Below are 27,618 nucleotides of genomic sequence, written 5' to 3'. Positions count from 1 at the left end.
CGTGTATGCTCTTTTTTGAGTGGCTTCTGTGCACGTCTGCATGTGATTCTTGTGAAAAGAGAGGAGCATATGCCTTGTCAACCTTCTGCAAGCTTCATTTTACTGTCCCCTTGGACAGCGGCAAATTTCGCAGAAGTTGCCATCATCCGCGGAAATCACGGAATCCACACTGTAGGGCCTTCCCTATCAAAATAATAAATTCTACTACTACTACTACTACTACACTTTTGCCCGCGGAATCTGAATTTTTTAGGGTAAATTACTAAAATTACTACTCAGAAAGCAGCAGAAAAACTACTTTGCGATCTGTTTGAGCACATTTCTCTTGCCAGTGCATGTCTCTCCAAGATTCTTCACTCTTATTCAGTTTGTGACTGCAAAGGATAGTACGAAAAGTGCTCCTTCATGCGACTAGTTGTCATATCCTCTACGAGGAGGGTGAAAAACTTGCAGAAAGTGCCGCAGATTTTTGCTTTTACATCAGAAAATGCCGCAGAAAACCCCTCTTTTCCCCGCGGAATTTGCCGCAGATTTTTGAATTCATGGCCGCGTTTTTCCAAAGGGACAGATTTTAATTTTTTCAAGAGCTAAGATATGAGTACAATAAATGTAAATGTAGGATTTATTGCAAATACAATACTTGTATAAAAACCTAGGCGGATAAAACTTCATATAACTCTTCATAAGCCTGGCTTCTGTGGTGAATATGTACATGTATGTAGAAGGTAGACTTGAACAAAAAAATTTATAAAATAAATTCCAGGGCTCGTGTGAGACTTGTGCTCAGTCAGACGAGTTTTCCGCATCTGCAAGAAATTCTTAGAATGCAGCCACCCTCAAGGATCAAGGCACAAATGCAGCTCAAGCAGTGAATATCTAGATCCCGATGAAGGTAAACCTTGCGGCTTGAACAAGATTGAAGAAGCCGGACATTTGTAATCAACCCATGATGATATTCACATGCAATACATCAATTGCATCTATTTCATACAAGACGACTTATAGTCTACAGTATTTTATTTGGCTTTAGCCTTTTCTTGCAGCTTAGCACATGCATAAACATGATTGCATTTCCAAAATGAGCCTTGATCTTGGATTCACTCTATCTCGACAAGTTTCTTGCTCTTGATTACATGTAATCGATCGACGGAGGAGATTTGACACACAGCATGACTGTACTATAACGCCATCAGTAACTCAACTTTGTCGTGCTCCATGGCACTTCACTAAGGCCCAGTAAGGGAACCGTCAACGCCATGAAATATTATGTCGTCAATTCAAATTCATTAGAAATATTTACACACTACCATCCTGGTGGATCTACTTGAAAAGGCACACGAACTTATGAACAGGGCAAGGGAAGGATCTTGCAACAATGCTTCCACCAACACAAAATACTAGCACTAGTACTAGTAGCCGAATCGGATGTAACCGTGCAAAAACTCAATAACCAGGCCATGCATGGCCGGCCGTCTAGTCTCTGGACTGAACTGAGAAAATCCTTTTGGTAGTTTTGCAAGGCTACTCTTTTGCCGAAGTTCAAAGATTTTGCTTTGCGGGCGCCATATTGTCCTAAAAACCGCATGCGCAAAGTCTTTTTCTTCCTTCTCAACTAGGGTCAGCAGACCGAAGGGTCATAGATCTTCACAATGGTAAGTTTGTAGAGATTTCTTTCGCCATGGCTAGCCTTGGATGGATGCTGCTGCTGTTGCTGAAGTAGAGGAGTACCCTGCCCACTGGTATAATGGATTTTCGCTATCGTTTCGCTGCACTGTGCTTGTAGACGAAGGGAACTTCCAGCTTCGGTAAGCGTCACAACAAGACCCACACGCTCTGCAGGCGATGTGGCAGAAGCTCTTATCACATCCAGAAGAAGGTCTGCGGAGCTTGTGCCTACCCTGCTGCCCGCATGAGGCATTGTGAGTTGAAAATTTGCTGTGTTCTAATAATAATTGTGAAAAGAAGCTACACACGCCATGTACACAAATCCACACATGGATTCAAAATTTGTGTAAATAAATGTTTGGGGAGAGTGCGACTGACAATGTCTCTACTATTGGAAGTGTTCCTGGTTATAGTCTTCGAGGATTATACTGTTTTCCTTTTTGTATACTAGTAGTGTGTGGAATTGTAAGCTTTCAGAATGATTATTAGTATATTTGTGAGAAATCAATTTTTTGGCAAATTTGGTTGTGTTTGTAATAGGGCTGAGTCGGGTAGCATTTTTTTCGGGTACCGTATTATCTCTAATATAAGCACAGTCTCCAATAATAGAACACCTTGGGGCGGCATTCAAAAAATAAAGTGCTCAGTCTCCATTATAAGCACACTGTGTAAATTCATTATCTGTACCGGCGAAAAAACCCTGAAATGTGTGTGTCTGACATGAATTTGGCATGGCAACATGCCTCTGAAATGAGGTTGAAATAATAATGGAACAGTCTCCAATAAAGAAACGTCTCCATTAAAGAAACGTCTCCATTAATAGCACGGGGCGGAGGTACATTGAAAAAAATAAAGGACCGTGCTTATATTAGAGATAATACGGTATCGGGTTCGGGTAGTTTTCCACGGATATTCACGGTACCCGATCGGGTAATGTTTCCATGGTAACTCCACAGTGCCCCCTTTCCCTTACACACTGGGTAGACACGCGGAGTATCACATGAATTTACACACGTGTACTGTACATGATGTCACCTGCGACTTCAGGTTTCGGGTACAATTCTGTACCCGTCTACCCGAGGTCCTCACGAGTAGCACGGGTACCCGACTAACCGTGCACACCACTAGTTTGTAAAGGCATGGTGCCAGCACCATGTACCATGCTTCATTATTATTCATGTACCGAAACAAAGTGGGGCATTGTTTTCTGTTCAGTCGATATACATGCAGTACTATTCCAAACCTCCCGATATCCGTAGGTTGTGCCATCCCCTGGTCCTGATACTGTTTTGTATTGTAGAGATGCATCGCCTGTGTACCGACGTATGGGTTGTTGAATGCCACATTCTCACTGCTAATTCTGTGGCGGTTCTGCCATGACCGCATCAGAACAGGACGGTAAATGATGCTATTTGTCGTGCAGAGTGGTAGGATGAATGCAGTGCAGTGTACAGTTTGTGTAAAAGCAATAGTGCATTTCCCGGCAATATGCAGAGTGGACATGTCTCAGTTGTGCCCATGTTCCGGTACATGTTATTCGATTGCACATTGTAGGGCTTGAAAGTAAATAACCCCTGAAGTAACAAATACCACACTTGCACGATCAGTGCCCCAGGGCCATCGCAGACGGGGCTCTAATCGTTTTAGTACGGCAACAACTTATCTGACGCTAACGAAAATTCAGTCTGGCCACTTTGATGGTTGGTCTGATGTACTCGCCTCCCACCGTTTTGGAGCTGCATGTGCGCTTGCTTGGGTGGTGATGGTCATATGCTTGTACACTATTTTCCATAGCGGAATTGGGTCCACAGCCATTAGGTCCAAGTCCTACCAGTATTGGTGGATGTGTTACCCTGTTATGAAGAAACCACCCAATCGTCTACATGTATGGATCCAAGCGGGTACACAAGGTGTAATAATGAATCAGGATACATGTGTAGTTGGATTATCTATATCGTATCCTTTATTTCAGTCACACGTGTACTTGTAGGCACCGTGCAGATTGTAGGGCTTGTGCTTTTACCGTCACTGAGTTTTTCACGGTTGTCAGCTATATTAATTATTTCTTAATTGTAAGGTAACATCTGTGTGTTGCCTTGGAGGCCATGCTCCATATTGCACTGCCCACTATGCGAGCTGCACTCCCACCCTGCATCCCTTCTTTCTGGGTGTTGAATGTGGGCCAGCATACTTTGTCCCATCTGCACTTGCTTTTGTATGTAAATGCACTTGAGGTAGTGTTCACCTGGTTGTATGTCAAATGGACCCTGTGACTGTGTTGGCCCTTGCATCACTATGATAATTTCATCTGCAAGAGGTCGACACTATCAATTGTATTGCCGGTGTCAGAACATGTTATTGCAACCACTGTGTTTGGTACGTATATGCTGTTGTCATGCAGATAAGTGGGGCAAGAAGGCCATCCGCCGTCACACCACTGGTACCGGACGCATGTCTCACTTGCGCAAGGTCCACCGCCGTTTCCGCAATGGATTCAGAGAGGGTGAGGTCGCTAAGAGCATCAAGGCCACCAAGCCCGCCGCACCTGCAGCAGCTTCACAGTAAAAACTGACCCTTCAATAAACATTTGTGTAGACCAATTTATGTAGCTCCTGTGTGTGTAGGGAGGGAGTAAGAATGTCCATGCATGCTGCACGACCCTAATCTTGTGAGTATATAATAAACTCTGTGGTGATTGATGAGGGATGAGGTCTCGTGCCTTCATTTTTCAGTCCAACATTGAAAGTAAAAATTCTGGTGGACGTGGATAATGATGAATGAATAGCAGATAACGGAATTAGTATATTTATAGTAAAAATTAAAATTGGTGCGCAATTACGCATTTCTGCATAGGAAAGTGACAACCAAAGAAGGTGGCAAAAGTAAAGGTGATCATGAAATGCACCGTGCTGCAGGGACCCAAAACAGTTACAGATTGTGCTAGAATTGTCGTAGCATAAATGATAATGAAATAAAAAAGGTGCAAATAAGCCTGTTGCGAGTTGTACAGATGTACAAAGTTCAGTACTAGGGCGTAGGTGTGTACAGAACCGATTGGGGGTTCATTGTGTGCTATGCATGCGCATTTGACCAATTTTAGCCTCATAATTAATGGCAAACAATCCCTATTCCAGTTTCTTCACTTTGGTTGGAACTAAATAATGACCAGCTAGATCTTTGTCAGAAAAGGTTTTCGTTTGAAATGCCTTCAGGGCCCATTTCTTAGTGGAAATAGGGTCCTGCACATTCAACACCCATTAGGTTCTACGGGATTTCGTGCATCTGTACAACGCGCAAAAGGCTTATTGTTGTCCTTGTGACAGGACTTGTGATTAATGGTGCAAGGCGCACACTTACAGTAGAGTCGCATGCCTAAGAATGTCCACCCGGAAATTAAGAACGCCACAAGTTAAAAACGGGTGTTTTCCATAGCTGTCCCCGCCCCGGTGCGGAATTCTGCGGCTGAAAACAGTAAATTCTGCAAATCCTGCGGCAATTCTGCAAGGGAAATGAGCGTAAAAACAGATTGAGTTTCCTGAAGTTTGTTGTGCCTATAAATTCGGAACAAAAATCCTGGTCCAAAAAATTGAAAGCTCCAAAATGTACCGTGCAAGTTGATTTTGAAAGTCACAAGCAGGTTGGTTTGGCTGTGAAATACATCAAGTCTCCGGAAAAAGCAGTTTCTCTCTCTTTTCTGCAATATTCTGCGGACACAATGAGGTGATTTGGCTTTTTTTAACATGGTTGTAAAAATGTTGTTTTTTCAGCCACTTCTAGGCAAGCTACGTCCAAATAAATTGTTGCAAGTGGAAGTGCTATCCTTCATGCCTGTTGTCTCAAAAATGGGAATGATCCCACTTTGGAAAGTGTCTTGAATCATGTCCTACTTTCATAGTATTCTCAGGGTTCAAATAATTGGTGTCATTTTTTTAACAAAATTGTAAAATGGCATCACAAACTGGGATATTCGGTCATCAATGTTCTGAAGTTGATAGATATCACTTCAAGGAATGCTAGTGGATGAAAATTAATCTGTCAACTGCATTGTATGCTGCCGCAGAGCCATGTTTTTGTATTCGTAACTAGTGGCTGTGTTGTTGCATACGATAGAATTGGATAGGTAGCATAGCATCGCAGCCATGTTTTCGTTCTCACAGAGTGTATTCTGTGACCTACTGTTCTTCATTGTTGTCTTTAGTGATGGCAAGACGGCCTGACGTCGTCAAAAGGCCCTGCTGAAGCAATTCACTGCCCTCCTCGTCCATTCAGGGGCTTATTTTACACATTTATATAATAGGCCACACCGTTTTTTATCTATGTTTCGCGTCCCCCGTGCGCATGTATTTCACAGCCGGAGTTCCAAAAAAAACAAAAAAACGGAACATTTGGAAAATGCAATACAAATTTAATGCAAACCCAGAAAACCGCAATGCTCACACACATGTACTACATGTTTGTGCAATAAGCTAGGCCGCAAGTCACACAATCATGCCGCCTGTGTTTGGACCACAAGCATGGCAGAGGGGATACACTCATATTGTAATCTGCTATTCATGGACATGTCAATGTACATGAACAGTGCCGCGTCGCTTCACTGTACACAATTATGTACAAATGCAATGCACGTACACTGTTTTTTTTGGATGGCTTTTTTATTTTTTTCGCCCTCCCTCATTGATTTCATCGAATAAGGTGACGCGAAACATAGACAAAAACAGCAAAGCACCCACCACTAGGTATACCAGCGTGGCAGGGAGAACTAAATTATATGCACCAAATTTTCTGGTCAATGTTGATCTACGATAAACTGGCTCTCGTTTGCCACCACCCATGTTTCGATACAGCCATCCGGAGCAGAGAAACAGCCAGAAGAAAAGCAAATTTTACACATTAGTTAAAAAATGGTAAATGTTATAAAAAGCCAAATCACTTCGTACTGGATTCTGCGGAAATTCTGCAATCCGCGGAATCGTGGAATTCACGGGGGACAGTAAAGGTGGTACACACGTCGCGTCATCACCAAGGCAAACGTGTTTCTGGTTGTGAATCAATAGGCAGAAGAGCAAACTAATAGTAATACCAAGAGTACATACCATTGCATCATAAATAATGACGTCAACTTGAAATTCTGTCGGGACAGCAGGGTATGTGGGAGTTGCACACTCTTGGGAGGTCATGTACGCTTGCTAATACCCTAGCTTCTGCTGTACATCAATCGGACCAATTGCCCATAGACATTTATCATGATCACGCAAGGACTACTTCAGTACGTAGACAATCATAGAGGTCTGGCAGGACTTTACGGCTGAATAAGGCGGAGTGCGTACGGCCAAGGGCGCAGGCCTCGGCCTGCGCCCGCACGCACGAGGCCTTGATGAAGGCAAAAAGTCCTGCCAGACCTCTATGATGGTGTTTCAGGTTTTGTCTTTCGCCTTTCTGGTATAAAAGCAAGACACGTATAGGGGTGGTGGTCGGGGACGTGGTGGATTCAGCTTTGTGAGTTTCAGCTCCGTTCGCTTCTCATGGATGGTCCACGATCTTTCCCTTCCTCAAAATTATCAGAAAAGTTCGGCAATTCTTCCAACTCCTTTTGTTAGTACATGTACAACAGAAAGTGGAAAACTGATCGCGATGTTTGCCACTTATTTCAGCTTGCTTCTGAGCAGATAAATAGGTGCAGGCTCTTTCGCTTATTGAATATTCACAACTATCGTAAAAATTCATCTCCCCTCACGACAATAAGAACTTGAGTTGGAAACTGATCACGATGTGTAGACACTTTTCATGTTGCCGTTTTTGGACAGGCTGTTTCCAGGTACCAGAGCATGTTCAGTCGAATGTGAGATGCGAACTGAGCTGACAATGAAAAACTGCCACAGACCCCTGCAAAGCTAGGCTGACAGAGTACGGGGTGCCATTGACGACGAGCTTTATTGCTACCGTATTTTCCGTATCCATTGACCACCGGCTTTATCAGCTCATCAAGGCCACCGCGGGAACGTCGCTCATTGGCTACAACCATAGAAACGGTACGGTAACTGAAAACCTGAAACGTCTGTAAACCGAAACCTGGAAAAAGAATGGGTTGTCACGCAAGTTCGTGGAAAAGTCAAATAAGGCCATCGTTTTTTATATCTGTGTTTCGCGTAAGTTTTGATTTTTTCAGAAAAAAATAATACTTTGAAGTAAATCGAACATGCACAGTGAGTGTGCGATCATGTGAGTCATCAGTGAGGACTGCTTGCATACAGCGAAGCTGGGATTCAGAAATTCGAGGCCAGCGTTGGCAAATCGTATGTTTGGCATCTGCGAGCAGTATTCTATGAGCTTACACCAGACCGCATTGATCGCCTCAAGCTGAGTGGATGCGTCGTTCCGGAGTTCTTTGCACCGCTGCTGAAGGCCGAGTACAATAACCCAGCGAAGCATGGACACCATCGCACCAACGGCTGCCTCCTCTGTCCAAAGTGAATATTTACTCATGCTGATAATTAGTGATAATTATAGTGATAAGTTGATAACCCAGATTGTGTGCTACGATGCAGGATTTTTCTTTCGAATGTACACCATGCACCAGTTATTGTGCTATGGAAAATGCACTAGTGCTAACACCTCTGATGAGCTTTTTTTTTTTTTTTTGCAACTTGTAGTGATGTACTGTACACGGTGAACATGTGTTATCAGGCGCGTGCTCGGCGATGGGCACGGGGGGGGGGGGGGGGGGGGCACGTGCACCCCCCAAACATTTTCATGCTTGAACAAGCGGTCACGTGCTCGTGGGTGCCCAAATCACCTGGTCACCACGCCAGCAGGCGACAACTTTCACACCAAGGTTCAACTCGAGTTCAACTCGAGTGACAGGACTGCACCCAAAAAAGGTCAAACAGGAAGTTGTACCCTGCAGGCACGGTGACCAGGTGACTGGTGTACACAGGAGCATGTGACCGCTTGTTCAACCATGTTCGATTGGGAATAAAGGAGGAACGCTGCATCGCAGCCTTTTCGGACCAAAACCAATCGACTCAGCGTCCAAAAGACTACAACATATGGGCCAATCGCGGTCATCCATGCTTTTATAAGAACGAAATGGCACTTTTAGTGACATTTTGCATACAAATCCCCATCTCGTAGGGCGCAGTCACCCAGTTTCGGTGGAAGTGCGCGAGTTCGATTGGGATTCAAGTACGAAGGGAGCGTCTCAGCTTCCTCGGACCTCGACCATTCGACTCAGCACCCCGAAGACTACAACTGGTGAAATTTTAATTTTTTTCCTTAACTTCCCCTTTAACCTCTCTATTGTCCCTGTTGTGTTCGACCTGTCAGACAGCTGCCATAGCTTGGAGCCGTGCGAGCAAAAACAGGCGATGGTGGCCGCACAGCCGCAGCAGGGTTAGAAGTTATTGCTGATCGGTCGCCCTACGCTGGCTGGCGTCACGGGGGTTGTGCGGCGTCCACGTACTGTCTGCCATGTATTGGCCATGTCGAAGCAGTTGACATGCATACAGTTCATCGAGCGGCCGGGATAGACGAGCCGTGTCTTTGGCTTGGCCATCTGCGGATAACCCGGCATGATCACAGCCCGTCCATCGACGTTGAGTTGGCACTTGGGTGGGTACTGATCGTCCTGCGTACAGCTCAGCTCATATGCAGCACATCCACGGTAAGGTGAAGGTCGCTCTTGTGGCCGGGTCCGTACATTGTACATTGTCAGGGGAAGGTAGCAGAATAGGCTTCAAGAGAGTGTCCAGCGTGCCTTGAATTGAACATCTACAGCAGAATTTGAACTCGAAGGTAATTGCCTTTGTACACCACTGCCATTTCATGAAAGCTGGAGACTCTCCGAGGCTTGAAGCCTGTTCTTCTGCCCTCGTTTGACAGTAGAGGAAGCATGGTTCCTCGAACTATGAAGTTTGAGTGCAGGCTGACTCCGCAGCAGGGTGCTCACGTGAAAGAAGGCCGTCGCACAGTATAGACCCGGCCACAAGAGCGACCTTCACTTCAACGTGGAGGTGCTGGTTCGGTTTGCTGCATGCGAGCTGAGTGCCGCAGGACAATCAGTAGCCGCCCAAGTGCCAGCTCAATGTCAATGGACGGACTGTAATCATGCCAGGCCCCAAGACCGTGGCGACGCACTGCTGTTGCCGCTTGAGGAAACCGTTTCTGGTAATACAGGTCAAGCTTGGCTGATACCGGCTGCGGAAAGGACCCACTCTGAATGGCATTGGTGATGAAGGCCAAAGGCCTTCGACGAAGTTCATCCTTCTTGCCGTTCCTGTTCAAATTGCCACGATGATGACTGCAGAAATCCCAGAAGCTCTGCTAAGCGGAGCCTCGGAGCATAGACCTTCTTTCTCTTGGCGAAGATGACTGCTCGCTGAAGCTGATTTTGTTGTCTTTAGACATAACGTTACTTCTTGCTGCTCAGGAAAAGCAGGCATTTCTGACAAATAATTGAAAAAATTGAATGATTTTAGCTAGTGTACTGTAAATTTCCGCAGGTTGATGGAAGTTGCCTTCTACGACACTACGACAGCTATCGAGGTCGAATAACTACACTTACAATGCCCGTTACAACCGATTCAGCAACAGGACATGCACACAACTAGATTCCTGGAATTGGAACTAAATCTCTCGGCAAGCAAAAATGTTCTTTTCCAGACGAATCTTCCACTGCAAGAAACGGCACCACTCCCTGCTCAATACACCATGTTTCAGGGAGTAGGCTAATGAAAACGCTCAATACGAAGTCCGGTGGAGGGTCCTACACCAACATCCCCAAGTGATGCACAAGGGAAAGGTTCCATATACTCCAGGAGCAGCTAACATCATAATTATTCAAGTCTCCGCCAGCAACAAGCGCCCATAACTCATGTCCAAGTGCCAGTGACAGTATCTCCCCCTCCATACATAGCCACCGCGGTGGCATCACCTAACTGTCACTGCCCGGCACTACAGCCTCCACTCAGACTGCACCAGCAACCCACGCACTCTGCAGGCGCGTGTGCCGGTGCCCTTCAAGGGGGGGGGGGGGGAGGGGGTTCCGGGGGCCAAAAAATGAAGCAAAATCCTGCATTTTGAGCGAAAAAAAGTGGGGTTCCGGCACCCAGGAACCCATACGGGGCACGCGCCTGCTCTGGGCTAGTATGACTTGTGACACCAACAGCAATAGCCCTGAAACTAGCACAGCCCCACATGTATCAGTGTACCATATTTTCCAGAGTATAAGCCACACCAAGATTGTTTTAGACACAATTGGGTGAACTTACTCATGTCTACTATCAGGTCTACTATGAAACTGCAGGAAGCCTCCAAACTTCTTCTCAAGATTGTTTTGTCATGAAATCTACCCTGTATTTCAGTCCATTTGACCATTGTAGTAAACTCCACTGACTTTTTTCTCGGGTGAATTGCGAGTGTTGAAAGTGCATCTTATACTCCGCAAAATACGGCACACAGTTTTCACACTGCTTATAATTTCAGTTTACCGTGTATTCCCTCAGGAACGGATACGATACTTTCTTTTTTCACACAATCATACTTACTACCAACCCAAGTACAGGTCGTCCCTCGTTAATACATAATCTCTGGGACTTGACAAATGTTATGTATTAACGGGGTTTATGTACAAAACGAAAGTGTACATAACTTGCTTGTATACCAGAATTTTTCACTTTTTTCAACTTTTCTGAGTGTTTCTTGCTGCCATGACTAGGGAGCGAGATATTCTTGATTCCCTCGATATAACATAAAAATTATATTATAACGGTCACAGTCAGCGAAGATTCTACAGTTTACATGATACATGCCCAGCCGCGCCTGTACAGTCACTCGAAAAAAAACCCAGAGCTTTGTCGGTTTTTGATGTGCGCTCTGATTTCTGAGCTAATTGTGTCCACAAGTAGAAACTAGCTCCACTGGAAGGCCAAAAGACCAACAAATTATGTACTATTGAGGTAGGTGGCATGCGGGTACGGAGAAATGTTATGTACTAACGGGGTTTATGTACTAACGAATTATGTACTAACCAACAAAATTTGTATGGAAGTGACCACGTTTCGTCCGGGACTTGAGATTTCTTATGTACTAACGGGGTTTATGTACTAACCGGACTCGTATTAACGGGGGACGACCTGTACCTGAAGCATAGTAGCACACCCCAAAGCCATGACTTCTACAGATACATGTCAGTAGTATATGTGTACACACAAAAGGCACAACTGAGGTTTACAGAGTTGTCGCTGAGTTTCTTGCTCAATGCAATCATTAGGCGCTGCATCTGCCGCTAGGGTTTATCGGGTGTTTAATTACGTTTTACTTTAGTGCTCCACATTATTGTGTTGAGCGCTCTCCGCTGGCAGAAGGATTTTTCCTCCTTGTATATGTGTACATGTACAAGCTATGCTGCTAAACGGGCCCTTGCACTGAAAGTGCTAAATGCCACGAGGGCCGCAGAGCCAAAAACACAGTGACAGCTTAATTCAGCCTAGTTCCATTGCTACTTATGTACAGTCATGTACAAGATGTATACTGGCATGGCCAACAGCATTTTTTGTATGTTGCCTGATGATTGCACTGTAGTAAGCATGAAACTCAGACTTGTTTCACTGTTGTCACTGTGTAATACGCTCTGCCCCACCGCGGCCGTGGTATTGAGCACTCCCAGCACAATGCAGGGGCGCAGCAGCCGGTCCGGCCGGCTTTGGCCGGACCATTTTTTTTAAACATTAGGGGTATCCGTAAATATAGATATTTATTTAGAAACGAAAACAAGTCGTTTAGGGGGGGGGGGGGGGGTTGAGCGCGTGTTAGTTTCTCGAAAAATATCGATTTACATTTTGCATGTGTGAGCATGTCCAGAAAAAAGACCAAAAATATCGATACTATGTACCATTTGTATGTGTTCGTTTCTCAGGGAGGGGGAGGGGGGGGTTGAAGAGAAACGACTAGTTTTCGTTTCTAAATAAATGACGGTATTTACGGAAGGCCCCTAATGCCCAAAGTGCCCAGAATGCAGGATTTCACCCTTATTTCAAAATTTCCCCCGGACCCCACTCCGACGGCGGTGCTATGCGCCTGCACTGGGTGCATCTTGGTCTCCGTGATTCAGACGGTAACGGACAAATTCAAACTTATGGGCAGTGCCTGATCTCCTACCCCTAATAATTATGTTCTATTTCATTGTCAGAGCAAGGTTCAATCACGGCCCAGAGAGAGAGGGAGAGAAGCCACTTATCGAGGTCCGATGTAAAGCAATACTGTCATTTGCGTTTCGGGTCGGATGGCGTTTCAAGAGCCTTGCACCATTTCGCAGCTCCAGTGTTCATAGATCTAGGCCTGCGCAACGCCCGGCGCGTACTCGAGTGACTCGACCGCTCGACCGCTCCACCGCTCGACCGCTCCGACCGCTCCGACCGCTCCGACCGCCCCGACCGCCCCGACCGACCCGACCGCCCCGACCGACCCGACCGCTCCGACCGACCCGACCGCTCCACCGACCCGACCGCTCCACCGCTCCACCGCTCGACCGCTCGACTGCTCGACTGCTCGACCGCTCGACCGCTCGACTGCTCAACTGCTCAACTGCTCAACTGCTCAACTGGATTTCATTGAGCAGCACTGTACTTTATAGTACACATGTGATCAGTTTTGTGTAGCTGCTACTCTTGCTGCTACTCTTGCCCCGATACGCGGGCGAGAAAAGAAGCTGCGCTGTATATCTCTTACAGAATAGGCGGGCAAGACCCCCTCTGTTCATTGGCTTGGACACTGGCAACAAGCACGTGCCATGTCTGCCGGAATCTATCAATATCCATTGTACATGTCAAATACCGTATTATCTCTAATTAGGGGCCGTCCAAGGTTACCAACAATATTTTCAAAACGAAATGTTTTCGTTTGTGGGTGGGTGGGTTTGATGGAGTTTCGTTTTGTAACTACATCAGTACATGTACATTCTGTGAATTTCAAAAAAATTACGAGTCCAACATCGCCAACGACGGAAACTCCAAAGCGGGCGCATAGATCTGATGATCTCGCAACAAGTCCGTCAGCTGTTCGGACTGACCAGACGAATACAGACAAGACAGAGGCAATTCACTGGTTGCAACCCAAGAGCTGATGGTGCCCTTCGCCTGTGACTTCGCTGTCTCCGACGATGAAGTCAGAGAAGCCGGCCAGGGGTGCAGATTGGCGGATTTCGACGGTTAAGCTGACTTGAGGCGCACCAAGGCAACAAGTAACTAGTTGCTTTTGCTGTCTATGCTCAAAATAGGCCCAGACGCCAGGCCTAGCTCGTCGTCAAGCAAACTGGTTCGGGAACCGTAGACAGAATGGAAAACATGAACTGAAGACCACTTTACTGTCTTTAGCTCAAGACTACTTGCACATGGAGGGAACTCCAGCCCCTGCAGCTAGTGACAGTAGTGTAGACACGTACTGAGCCTGCCCGTCCTGCATGCTGTATGTAAGAAAAGTACGAGCTCGTATATAGTCAGCTCAAAAGACGGTGACGGTACACGTACATCGATGTTGCAAGTGTACAGTCATGTACATATTCGTGTCGTACTCGCAACACTTTCGATGCATGCACGCTTTGTGCGACCCCCAAAAGGGGGAAATCCCGTACCGAGTGTAAGTACCATTCTACTCGTTTAGCCGATAAAATCGAAATAACCGTTCGATCTATTTCTTATCGAGTAAGTAACGAGTAATCGATATAATCGTTTCAGCACTATCTCTAATATAAGCACAGTCTCCAATAATAGAACACCTTGGGGCGGCATTCAAAAAATAAAGTGCTCAGTCTCCATTATAAGCACACTGTGTAAATTCATTATCTGTACCGGCAAAAAACCCTGAAATGTGTGTGTCATACATGAATTTGGCATGGCAACATGCTTCCGAAATGAGGTTGAAATAATAATGGAACAGTCTCCAATAAAGGAACGTCTCCATTAATAGCACGGGGCGGAGGTACATTGAAAAAATAAAGGACCGCGCTTATATTAGAGATAATACGGTATGCATATGCATTGTTAGTGCTGGAGCCGGATTCGATCAATGGCCAACTAACGACGTTGTTACGTTAGGACGTCGTTAGGACTTACGTGTTACTTTACCAAGGCTAGGCCAGTTTACTTGGGACTCATACCCAGTCAAGAATGAACAACTACAGTGTAGAGCAATGCCAATGTTACCATGGTTACTCACCGATTCTAAGCCAACCCGCACCTGCTTGAAACGGTCGGAAACACACCGGATGGCTCTTGTCCTAGATCATAGATGAACCACCGAGCGACTGGAGCTGCGAGTTCCGGCCTCACTTACTTGGCCTTCAGCTTGTTGCAGACGTCGACTGATGTCTTTGGGACCACGGGCGCAGCTAGACATCTACTATGACATGAGAAACCGTTCCGACGTCGAGGTCAGTGTTATCCACACCACTTGCACTCTCGGATCTTCCGTTACTTCTGCTGCTTGAATAGCGAGTTGGTTGGAGGAAGACATTCCGGCGCACAAGTAACAACGACTCCACAGATAAGGCCTTCATACTTTGCCTTCCCAAATCAGTGCAGTAGCGGTAATAATGTGACCAAGTAACTTAGTTAGTTCGACAAGAGTGTGTTGCTCCCTACATGGGAGCTCGCGGTTTTCCTGCCGACTTGAATTCTCACTTGACTGACTCACGACTGCCATCCAGAGCACACGAGAAGTCCATCGAACCGTCCACTCGGCAAACCTACAAGAAAGCACCACTCCCTGCTCAACACACAGTGTTTCGGGGAGCAACACACTCTTCCCCTACTATATATCGCCGAAGTCGCACCAATCTCTTCTTCACAAAGTTAGTTCGACAATGCCAAATTTATACATCACATGTACAGATGTACAGCCTTCTTGGCGGTGAACTGCGTGTTGAAACCAGATCATTCGCGGGATGGCTATGGGGCGTTAGTCGCGCCAAATATGAGTGCACGGCCGGTCACAGCGACTCACAGGCCACACCAGTCGAGAAATCTACATCCTGGCCACCACGGACTGTGGTTACTTGGTTGTAGCATGCACTGCATGCAGGTAGCCGATGTGTTTCTTTCTCACGAAGTCTTGTCGACATAACTAATTTTCACTGTCACTTTGTAACCTATGCATATGGACGCCCTCGAATGTTCACACTTGCTCCGGGCTGATGCCGCGGTTGTGTTTGATCCATCTTTCCGTTCTTCACCCACACATACATGTTCGCGATTTGTGCCTGGCGGTGATCGGTGATCAGTGAGACATAGCGAGCGTGCAACATGCGGACACGGCGATGGATTTAGCTTAGCCAGTTGGTGATTGCCGCTACACTATTAATTTAATTACTACTTGTTAGTGCGAGGACTCGTAGCTCAGGTAGAGCTAGCTTTGACGAAGCCTTGCGGCGTTTTGGCGGTAGGTCTTACCCTGCAGTGTCCGACTCAAACTAGCTGATCAAAGTGATCATGGCAGGGTATTATTATTATTATTATTATTTTAAATTATGAATAGGGCAATCCCCACATGCACAGGCCTAAGGCCTTTTTACAGGGTACCCTAATAAGACCTACCGCCAAAACGCCGCAAGGCTTCGTCAAAGCTAGCTCTACCTGAGCTACGAGTCCTTTAGATGCCCGATCGAGGATGAGACTGCTCTTGCAGGATGTCACTTGTCCAGTCACTTTTTTTGGTTTTACTTGTACATGACATGTATTTACATTAATTAAATTTTGGTAGAGTTGATTTGTAAAAAAATCAGCGAAAATTTCGGGCCAATTTCTCATAATGGCCCATTTTGAGCAAAATAAGTGGTAATTTGAGCAAAAATCCCGAAAATGTCCAATTCTGGGGTGCTCATTACTCCACAATATTGATGGTGCACCAGCTACTTTTTTTGGCCACTTCATCACTACATCATAGTATAAGTACTTCAAGTCGCAGCAAACAAGCCTTGATTGTCCTTGTTGTTCTGTTCTGTCATAGTATAAGTACAAATTTTCGTTTGGAATTAACTTTCGCTACATGTACATCCGCTCAATGGCAGCGGACCGACAGGCATGGCGTGGAGCCCGCCCCACCTAACAGGACTGACCAGACATGTTGTATGCATATTCTATTTTATTTTATACTTTGGATGAAGTTTTCAATTAGTCATAATTATTGGTATTGTTGCTAACGGCTTTTGTTGACGTCACTTCTGTCATTTCATTGTATCGTATTACTCTTCAGACATCAATCCTGAATGGCATAAGCGAAAGCAAGAGTCCATAACCCCTCAGAGTGTGCAACTCGTGATCCTTCTCAGCACAAATCAGTGCCGCAACGAAATCCAAACTTCATACGTCATGTAGTGAGTAGCGGATGTACCAGATATGCACATGGCCCCATCCGCCCATGCTTGACTATGGACTGGATGACGCAATGTTTGGATTTCGTTGCGCCAGACCCCAACCTGGAGTTGCACACTCTGGGGGGTTATGGACTCTTGGCGAAAGTGGCACCCCCGCCACCTACGCGGACATGCTTTTAATAATAATAATAATATACATGTACATGAATTGTATACAATCATGTTGTATTCGTTAGGGGGCACGAAATAACTAAAGTTTGTACCAAACTAAAGTTTTTGTTCTGAACGTTCGGGGTGACAGACCTCGACCAAAAACGAAATTTAGTACATAACAAGTCTGCTGGTGGAGTGATCTAACAAAAGATTTCGTGAACGAAAATTTGTACTTATACAGTGCATGGCACACTGAAGACACTGCATACTTCACATTCCAAACATTTGTGGCCAATTATTTGAAAATCTGATGGGCCATTGTGTCAATATTGATCTGCTACAGTTTCCTGTTTCCAAGTCTGCTTTTCTCGCAGACTTGGGATGGTTTTGTACACGATGCGAATTGATTTTGAATTGACCGGATTACATGTGAAACCGTACCGGCTAAACCAAAGGAAAAGTTTCAAAACTCAAACGTCCAGGCAGCTTGATCATCATTTCGCTGCATAATGAAGGCTGCTGCGCCACACAGGGCACCCATAGTTCGGAGATCAGAGTTGCACACGCTCGCGGGGTGAACCGTGATGTGGACTCTTGATGGTACATGTACATGTACGCAGCTGCGATCTCTCCTTCAAAATACTAATAGATGGCGAAAGTGTAAAAAAAATCGTCCTTTTTAAAAATACGTTGGGTAAAGAGTGCAGTACAAAGTAACATTTCAATCGTGACCAAAATTCAAAAACGTCCTTTTAGACACTTTCGCCGACTTGCTACAAAAGCTCTAGGACTAGGAGGGCACATTCATTATATTCCCACACGAGTACCGCACTCGGACAATCAGATTCACATTGGTACTGGTAAGAGCTTACAATTACTACTGTTATTCACTAATGCATGTATGTGTGTGGTAGCTAAAAAGAACTAAAGTTAGTTATGTTAATACCATTAAACATTTTTGCTTTGCAATTGCACTGCGAAAGCGGGGCGGTAGTCACACACAAGGGGACTGTGGATGGGCGCAAGTACGGTATGAGTATCCTATGCTAGATCCGAGGCTCGCTATCCAAAAGCACCGTAAAATATAGAGGGAACCAGGGCTTATATCAGCTGAACTGGTGTTTCAAGCATGCGCAAACACCAACCATCAAATAAAAGAGCGCAATTAAAGTGAAAGGTCGCTACAAAAAAAAGCTACATGTACCAAGGGTTTGGAAACTAGGTCAAGAACACATTGAAATGTTCGACACTACATTCTTCAAATAATCCAGCATAGCTGCCAGACAATGCATGGTTGGATCCATTCTGTAATGGGCATACAGTTCAGCATACACAATGCCCGAGACGTTTGTTAAATAATTGGTCATTTCCTGAAGTCCTCAACTTGCAATCTTTATCTAAAAGAATGACACACACACACACACATACACACACGCACGCACACACACACGCACACACACACGCACACACACACACACACACACACACACACACACACACACACACACGCACACACACACACACATGTACAAAGCAGCGTACGGCATCACTGTACGTACTTGCATAGCGCCGAGAGTTGTGCTTGTGCGACTGCTGCTTGGGAACAAGTATATCTCGCTCCTTGACATTCATCTTGTTGAGCACTCTCGGTAGGCTGCTTTAGTGCTGCTGCATTACGCATCGCTCGCTACCTTTCGTAGTTTGAGCACTCCGGCGCTAGAGCAACGAGTTGTCTTTAGAATGTCTGTGGTGCCACCGTTGCACCATGGCTGGCAACTCGGCTTACTGTACTGATGAGGCCTTTATGGCCGAAACAGCTTGCTGTCTACAATATTGGGTCTAGAGTAGATGTGTGTGTACATTTCTGGGTAAGTCGATGCACACTCATGGTCCCGAATGGTGTACATTGTCAAACCCAGAGCCCATCCAGAACATCTGCAGTATCCCAATGCAAGGCTATTTGTCGATGCAGAGGTGGTCAGATACCGCATCTTCCGGAGTGTAAGCCGCATTTTGAACACTCAAAATTCACCCCCCCCCCCCCAAAAGGGGGGGGGGTAGCGCCTTATACTCTGATGATCAAATTAACGGTGATGATAGATGTCTGTATGTCGCTGCAAATATGGGGGGGGGGGGGGGTGCAGCTTATACTCCGGAAACTATGGTAATTGATCTTCAACTGTACAAGAACAAATCTATAGGGCCCTGGTGATCTATGATCTACAAACTGCACCACTTAAACAAAGACCAGCTCTCCTCTGCTCCCCTGCACCAAAGAAGCATACCCTGATGTGTGCTGTTGAGAGTGTCGAGGAGTTCACAATATCCTGGCTCACTTCTTCACACCTGTAGCTGCTCCACCCAGGACATCAAGTCACGCCTTTCACGAGCATTCCAGGCTTTTGGAGGAACCGTGGAGTTAGAGAAATGCATTTCTGCCACTCAGTGTGGGGCTACCGTAGTTCCGCGCATATAAGCCCATGGGCTAATATACGAAATAATGCATTTTCCCGAAAAAAAATGGTTCGTTTTTAGCCCTGGGCCTATATTCGAATCTTGAAGGCAGCTGGCACGCGAAAAAGTACAAGTCCGTGCGCGGTTGTCCGCCTACCGTAGGTACCGGTACTGGTAATCTAGTCTGCACTGACATGCTGTACTATCGGTTCCGTAACGGTGTTTGGGTCTGTTTATTAGCCCATGGGCCTATAAACGGAGGTGGGCTTATATCCGGATATAGGCCCATGGGCTTATATCCGGATATAGGCCCATGGGCTTATATGCGCGGAACTACGGTACGCATACATTTTTTAAAGTCTTCTCTACAGAGTAGTTCAGTGAAAGCATGACTTTACAGATACTGTAAGACCAGGCATTTTAACGTGAATTAAAGTTAGCCATCTCCGGATTTTCGTTGGTTAGCGAGGTGAAATGCTAACGAATTACTGTCCGTCAAACCCGGCAAGTGACTGTATAATTATGTACATATCGTTTTGCACATAACAACTTCAAATTTTAATGAATTATTTCAATTCGCTAAAACTTTACTTGTAGATTTAAATTTTCGTTAACATTAGTGGTCTTACAGTAACTGAAGGGGGGGGGGATCAGCCCCCCCCCCCCCAATTCCACCGCTCATGCATTCGCGAAACTTGACAAGTTTGACTCACCTGGTTGCACATACATCAATGTGGTCCACTGCTCTTCGACTTGCACTGTGCTAGCATGCGGCCGTCGACCAGTGCTACAGTCACGTCGATATCCAGTGGAATGGCCACAAGCTCTTTATTGACCTGAGCCAGAACGTTAGCCTCTTGGCGTACATCTTCTAGAGTGTAGGTAGGGCCACGCCGTGCTGAGCCATTCACGGCACCTGTCAGGCGGACACGGATCGGGAATTCGCTCAGCTTGAATGCTACCAAATCCTGCATGGTGTACCACTTCTGGTCGAGCTGCGGCGTGAACTTGCATTTGAGGTCCGGCGGCAATGTCATCTCCTCCAAGAGCTGATTGGTGACAACGAGCCCCTCCTTGCTCACCCGTACTATAGTCAAAATATCCTCGACGTACAATGTTGACAGCTCATCACCAGTGTCAACCGATTCCAGAACACGTACCTGCAGAACACACCACCGCACACAGAGAAGAATAGCATAATAGAGAGGCTTCGGGGTACGATTCTCCGTGCCAAAATTCATATGAGCCTTGCGCATTTGTTTTAGGCGTGCTTCATACGATTTTTTGGTGTGGACTGGCTTTCATACGAACCATGTTTTGATGGAGATTTTGCGCCATCGAGTGCAGGAAGATTTTCACGTACAAATCTGGTACGACAAACATCGGTTTTCCGCGGGAGGTTTTGATATGGAAACAAATTATCAAAATGAAAACATAGCGCGGGAATGACGTGTTTGCGATCGTAACCTAGGCAATGACGGAAAACATATAATTTCCGTACTCCGGAACATTTCACTACTCGAAAACGACGTACAAAAAATTCGAAGCGCCTCTACGGATTTTGGCGCGGAAAATCGTACTCCGGAATCTCTCTATTATGTCCAGGCAATATACACGTGTCAGGATTAGATGGTCAAACACTGCAACGTACAAATAAGACATGTTTGTGAGATGTTTGTGACATGGAGCTGTGACCAGGTCCCGCGAAGAGATGACAAGTAGTGCTGCAGCTGCAGCCATAGATGGAGAGGAGTTGCAGAAGGTTATTCAAGTACTAGTAGTCAGAGAGTGGCGACACATCCAAAAGCTTGGTTTGCTTATCGAAGTCTAGGGAGACTAGAGGAGGAGAATGCGACTTGTAGTTTTAGCAGTGTTCAGAAGGTGTTGGGCAGTTTGGTGCAGAGCGCATCTGTTTCATGAGAAGTTGCGCATACGGTACTACGACGTTCTATCCTTACGATACCCACATATAACAGACCCACATGGGGACTCACAACCAGAAAATCCCCAAAGTTTCAATGTCCGGATGTCTACCACCGTCAACAGTGCCGGCCGCCATGTTATCAAGGTTCACTACCTACACAAGCAGTCCGAGCGAGCGAAGCCGTCACAGCCACGTACACTTACAACACTCTACACACTGGCTTCATAAACAGCAGTGGTGTGATGAGCAATGCAAAGAAATACAACAGCTGCTGTGCATGGCCTTGCATTCTGCCCGTGCACACTATGCATGCTAGCACCCCATCACTATGCCTTGACGTGGGCAGTGGGCATATTTCCATGTTTACATGACCTCACGAGAAAGTAAACACGTGCACTACAATATAGACATCCAAATGATCCAGTCCCGTGAGTGTGTGTGTATTACACAAGTTGAAAATCTCTTTGCCGAGCTCCAACAAGTGCGCTCGTAGCCGACAAAAGCTTTAACAGCATCACAACACAACTCACAAAGACAGTCCTCACACGCCGCGATGTCATGGCACAACTTCAACACAATGCACAACACTGGCAACAAGTTGCTGCCGGTACAGATGCGCACAGACTTCAATCAGCAAACACTGCCCGACATATAATATGAAATATTCCTACATCACCATTTCACAAACCAAGATACGGATTGAAAATACTTAATACACAATAAAGCAGTAGCAGCATCAATTCAGAAATACTAGTAGGAACCAAGCCACAAATCAGCAAACTAACCTGATTCGGCAGTGGCATAGTAGCGCATAGAAGCTCAGAAACTGATTCAAAGATCTTGTCATCCATACCAGGGTTATCAGTAAGAATCTCAAACCAACACTTTTGGTGAAGAGGGAGAGTTTGGCGCTGATTCCGGTGATCTACACTAAGAACAACCTGAAGAGGTAACACAGAATGACCAACAGGAGACTATAAGAACAGGATTTACATGGTGCATACCTTTCCAAGCCATGACATGATCACTAGCCAGCAAATGGTAAACTATGCCTCCGGTGTCGGTCATGGTGCTTATGAAACCTGTTCTTAGTCCATCTTTACATCATACATGAGCCGAGAGTACCTAAATCCAGGCTGTGAACAAGGACAGCCACAAACTACAGGACCGCATGCCAGCCTTGCTCCCTGCATTGTCACCACCCAAGCCGAACGATCACGAGCGGGGCTCATGGCATTTCACGTATCCTATAGTCGTGGTACCCAGAAGTACACAACTAGCTGCCCGATGCACCGATGGTTTCCTTCCCATGGCAAGTTGGCGCCCTGCACCAGTGTACAGCCTGGTGTTTGCAGGTCTGAGACAGCACCCTGACCGGTGCATACATGGTCTTGCTTCACATGACCAGGTTTCATTGAGCAGCACTATACATGCACTATACATGCACTATACAATGTATACATTTAACTCGGATAATGAGCCAATAAATATAATTAAAATAGAAGAAGTCACATGGAAACGAGTTATGAAGTGGATAGTTGCTACATAGCTCGTTTCCATGTGATTTCTTCTACATTAATTATACAATGTATGTACAGTAAACCCTGTCAAGGAGACTACACTGATATTAAAGGCACACACAGTGCATGTATCAATATTGTATCCAGTGTTTCATGCATGAGTGACTGTGCTGCAGGGAGCTATAGCATAAATGTGTTTGCTTCTCACACAGACACTCGTACATGTATGTACACGTGCATGCACACCCACACTCACACACACACTCGCATGCACACACACACACACACACACACACACACACACACACACACACACACACACACACTCAGACATGCCCATCGCAGAAGCGATGATAGCGAACAGCTATGTTAGACATAGCAACTTGTGCTTGGATTACACCATTCAACAGCTTGCAAGGCACACACACACACACACCATGTACCAGGTCTGGCGCAGCGCGTCGCCCTCATTACATATACATGTAGCCACAAACTGGAGAATCGGCTGGGTCGTTGCGTCATTATTGATGTGCTACGGATATGTCAATGCTCATGTAGTGATGTGTGGACTTCGCTTATCCACCATTTTTGAAGAGTTTTCACGTAGTAATTTACACATCTCTTGGTGGACCCTGACCAGGGGGGGGGGGGGGGGGGGGGGAGTAAGCGAGGGACAACTGTGTATGCCTACATAACTAATTACTTGCATACATACTTGTACATGTACATACATTCTCAATCTCCGGACAGCTAGCTGTTTCGTAAATATGTACAATCATACACACGTCATGCATACGGGCAGACAAACACCATGAACACAGCATGACAATCACTTTGAAAGTGAATGGAAGAGATGACTTTGCAGAGACATAGACAGTATTGGTACTGCATGCAGTAATGCATGCAGTAATGCATGCATCTCAAACGATCAGGGTGAATGCAAAAAACAATTTTCAGTGAAATTACGTGGTGAAACATACAAATATTCAAAGTGGCATGAAAGTAAACAAAAACTCACTTCACCGATAGTGACTCCATGCAGATCGATGACTTCGCCACTGCTCAAGGAATCCTCTTCATCATCAGGGGCACTGTAACCCGAGGTGACCTGTACCTTTGCTGGTAATTCATGCCACTTGAGAAAAGTCCCGAGAGGCATGGACGGTCCTTTTAGCCTTGGGACGTCCATGGTTCCTTTGGCTTTCTTCACGAACAAGCACAGCGGTATACATTCTCGGTTTTGTGTGGACACTTACCATGCTTACGTCATCGCTGGTCGTACTCGACCTCGAAGTGGTAAAAAAAAAGGCCAACCGGATTCGTACCAGACTTGCGTACATCTCATTCTACCGTAGCTTGTTGTACGGTGCAACATGGATACATGTGACAATAGTACAGTATGCCAGGGTGCGCTGCCCAGTGGCCAGTGCCCAGGGTCACCATAACTGTGTAGATCTACCACATGCAATTGTTCCCTGACCGCAGAGCTCCTCTCGAAATCCGGCTCAGTATAATGTCTTCTTCTCCAGAAGTTTCCGTGTCCGTAGCATCTTTCAGAGGGATAGATACTGTAATTAAGACAACAACGCCTGTACTCCCTGCTGTACATCGTAGATCCCAGGCCACTGTCAATGATTTATGTGTGCATTGCGACGTACCTGTGCGGCTTCCTGCCTACACTGGATCGTGGATACCATGTTAGCTAATGATTATGTTGCCAGTCTTTTACGATAATACGATCAAAAAGAAGGACCGACGGCCGCTGAAAGCAGCTTCAATATTCAAAATATCTGCCGCCTCCTAGGCTAGATCCTCAGCCTCCGCCGACGCGTCGGTAGTGTTTGTAGGTATAGTTAGTTCTGCTATGGCCGTGTTTCCGTCCTTGGACTCGGAACTCGTGCTTTCGAACAAACGCAAATCGCTGTCGAGTCACGCTCTGTCGTCAGTATTAATGTCGGTTACGGTTGGAGGACAGAACGTGGAGCCGGAACTGGACGACTTCTCAGTGATCCGGACCAACAGCTCAGTCACTTACCGGTAGCAATCGTCGTGCTCCCTGCTTCTTCTCGCTCAGTGGCAACTTCATCTCGAAACTAGAAAAACAGCGACCAAGTGATTTGTTCATGGGTTACAAATTACAATTGTACTTCAAAGCCAAACAAGCAGAGAGAGGTAGGCGCCTTGGAGTTGGAGCTGAGGGCTTGGTGCGCCGCAGTCTACCGATGCAACGCAAAAAAACTACCGCACAATCACCAGTTGCCTGGTGGAAACAATGATGGTAGATTCTACAAAGCTCATTATCCCACATCGGAAACAACGAACAACGACTCCTGTCCACAATGCAGCGGCGGAACCCCTGGAACCCCTCCTGGATCCGCCCCTGCGATGCATCAGTTATATCGTGTGCCTATTGCCAACCTGAGAGCCAGCTGCCCCACCGGGCTTTGCTTCTATTCAGGCCGGGATTCCAGACCGACACACAGGACATGACCACCAGTGACCTCCGCCAGGTTGTGGCTCGGCTGAATACTGACTACTAAGTACTAGTATAGTGATAGACTCAGCAAGTCTCACTTCAGATCAGGCCGAAGAGTCAAGACCGCTCCTAGATCCACTACATCCTTTTGAGCTTTCTCAAAGTTTCTGTTCGTTTCAACACCACCATACTACTAGTTAGGTGCTACTGTACTAACTGAGTACTTGTACAGGGTAGTGCTCCGCAGTCGGGAATTCAAACCGGTACTGATGATAGAACCGGTGACACAGCTCCAATCACTCTAACTAAGCGGGCTTCTCACAGTCATGGAATACCGAAACCCATTCTGAGTCTGGGATGTGATAGATCACACTGATCATGCAGCCATGAAGTCGGCTGTGGCCTGAGTCTGCCAGTACTGACATGCTAGACAGTGATCAGAAGGAGGCTGCCAAGAGCCAAAAAGGAACTTCATCCATAGCCTAGTCCTGAGATAAAAGCACTGGTTGGTTTTCAACAGCGTTGTTGTCTGTGCAGCACTGAATCAGGCGTTGCTAGGTTATCGCCAAGTATGCCTCGTGAAGACATGGCACTTGAACTCAAACTCTACACGTGGCCATCCAGGGCAATGAAGAAACCACCAAACAAGACGGTGATAACTGTGCAGCGGGCAACTCCTATGCTACAACCTTCAAAGCTGTGCAGTTCATTGAACTTCATTCCACAGTGACAGTGTCGCATAGTTGGTACAACCCTTCTGATAGCCTAAATCGAGTCTTGCTTCGAGCATCAGGACCTAGAGCAAGGTCGAGTTCTGCCGCAGTCGCCATGGATCACATACTCTAAAAGCAGATATTTTGAGACGCACACTTTAAGCCGCTGCCATTGGACGTTGAAGACTCCTCTAATGAATATGTTGGCTTGTTGATTATCAGGTGCAAAGCTGCAAGAGACTCAGTCTGAGTGCAGCACACTGATGATCAAGTCACGGTGCAAACCCATAGGGTGAGCGGGTGTCTGCTCTGTTTCTTTTTCTTCTTTTTCTACCAAGCACTAATATTGGCCTGAAATTGTGAACATGGTCTATCGTCCTACCCTACACAAACCTTTCTCCGTTCTGTTCCATCCATTCCGAAGGATTCCTGTCGCCTATGCCCGAAGTGTATTTTACTGACAGAGATCAACAGCTGGCATTGCCGAGTCACAGATTGCTCTGTGATAGGACATACCGGCTTGGTCAAGTACATGTACCTGCTCACTCGACCAACACTCTACGATCCACACAAGCCATAGTACAGGTATAATATTAGGGAGGTTTCGCTCTACGGAATTACGTATGAAAATAACTTCGCGTAGGAACTGCACGGAATTTTCATACGTAAAAATCAGAGCTGTTGGGTTTCGCTCTACGTGAGTTCTCCATGACTGCTACATGTTGACAATTCCGCTCTTATTGTTGCTTTGGAGACGCGTTGGCTCAAGAGTACTACTCTTGGTTGGCTGCATGCGCCCGCCGCATGCACCATGAACCGAAACCGCGTTTCCCTTTTTATTTTGCACGTGGTGTACGGTGTGTGTACCTTGTGTTTCGCGCGGCTTGAACGTTGCCATGGACAAATGCGGAAAATGCGAAAAAAATATTTCAAAAAGTCCTACGGAGGACTCAACGTAGGAAACAGCTTTCCTACGGAAATCCGTAGAGAGATTTACGTATACGTATGAAAGTTGCCCTCGCTCCCCGACGCGTACGACATACGGATTTTCGTACGTAATTACATAGAACGAAACCTCCCCATTGTCACATTCGCGTCTCAAATATCATGTTTGAGATGCAAATGTGACAATATACTACTTCAAAGTATGAGTCCACAAAGGACGAACCAGTTCTGTCCGCAGATTGAGTACTAATATTATGTACATGTAGAACATTATGTTACACAAAAGTGATAAACATCTTTTCTTATTGTCTGTGTCTGTATAGATGTAGATGCATATGTCACACAACAGCAGTGGCATTTCGTCGGTCACGAAACTACAGCTGCATGCATGTACATAGTAGCAA

At 46.0% G+C, this 27,618-nt stretch overlaps 1 protein-coding gene across 2 annotated transcripts; it reads right to left on the bottom strand.

The window, feature by feature from the left end:
• Positions 1-18,050: 18,050 nt before the first annotated feature.
• On the bottom strand, positions 18,051-24,297 carry LOC135816614 (uncharacterized). Of its 2 annotated transcripts, none has more exons than XM_065329783.1 (4): positions 24,099-24,297; positions 22,346-22,501; positions 20,350-20,796; positions 18,051-18,579 (listed from the first exon to the last, which is right to left on the bottom strand). In XM_065329783.1, the coding sequence occupies exons 1-3, from the start codon at positions 24,267-24,269 to the stop codon at positions 20,365-20,367; spliced, it is 759 nt and encodes a 252-aa protein (XP_065185855.1). In that variant the 5' UTR covers positions 24,270-24,297; the 3' UTR covers positions 18,051-18,579; positions 20,350-20,364. The 2 variants fall into 2 exon arrangements, with proteins under 2 accessions (XP_065185855.1, XP_065185856.1); XM_065329784.1 differs by having other exon boundaries at positions 20,364-20,796.
• Between the last annotated feature and the right edge of the window lie 3,321 nt (positions 24,298-27,618).

Source organism: Sycon ciliatum, chromosome 5, assembly GCF_964019385.1.
Source record: "Sycon ciliatum chromosome 5, ocSycCili1.1, whole genome shotgun sequence".
In the NCBI taxonomy this organism is placed as follows: Eukaryota; Metazoa; Porifera; class Calcarea; order Leucosolenida; family Sycettidae; genus Sycon; species Sycon ciliatum.
The sequence above is the reverse complement of the archived record's forward strand: the minus strand, read 5'-3'. Positions and strand labels throughout refer to the sequence as shown.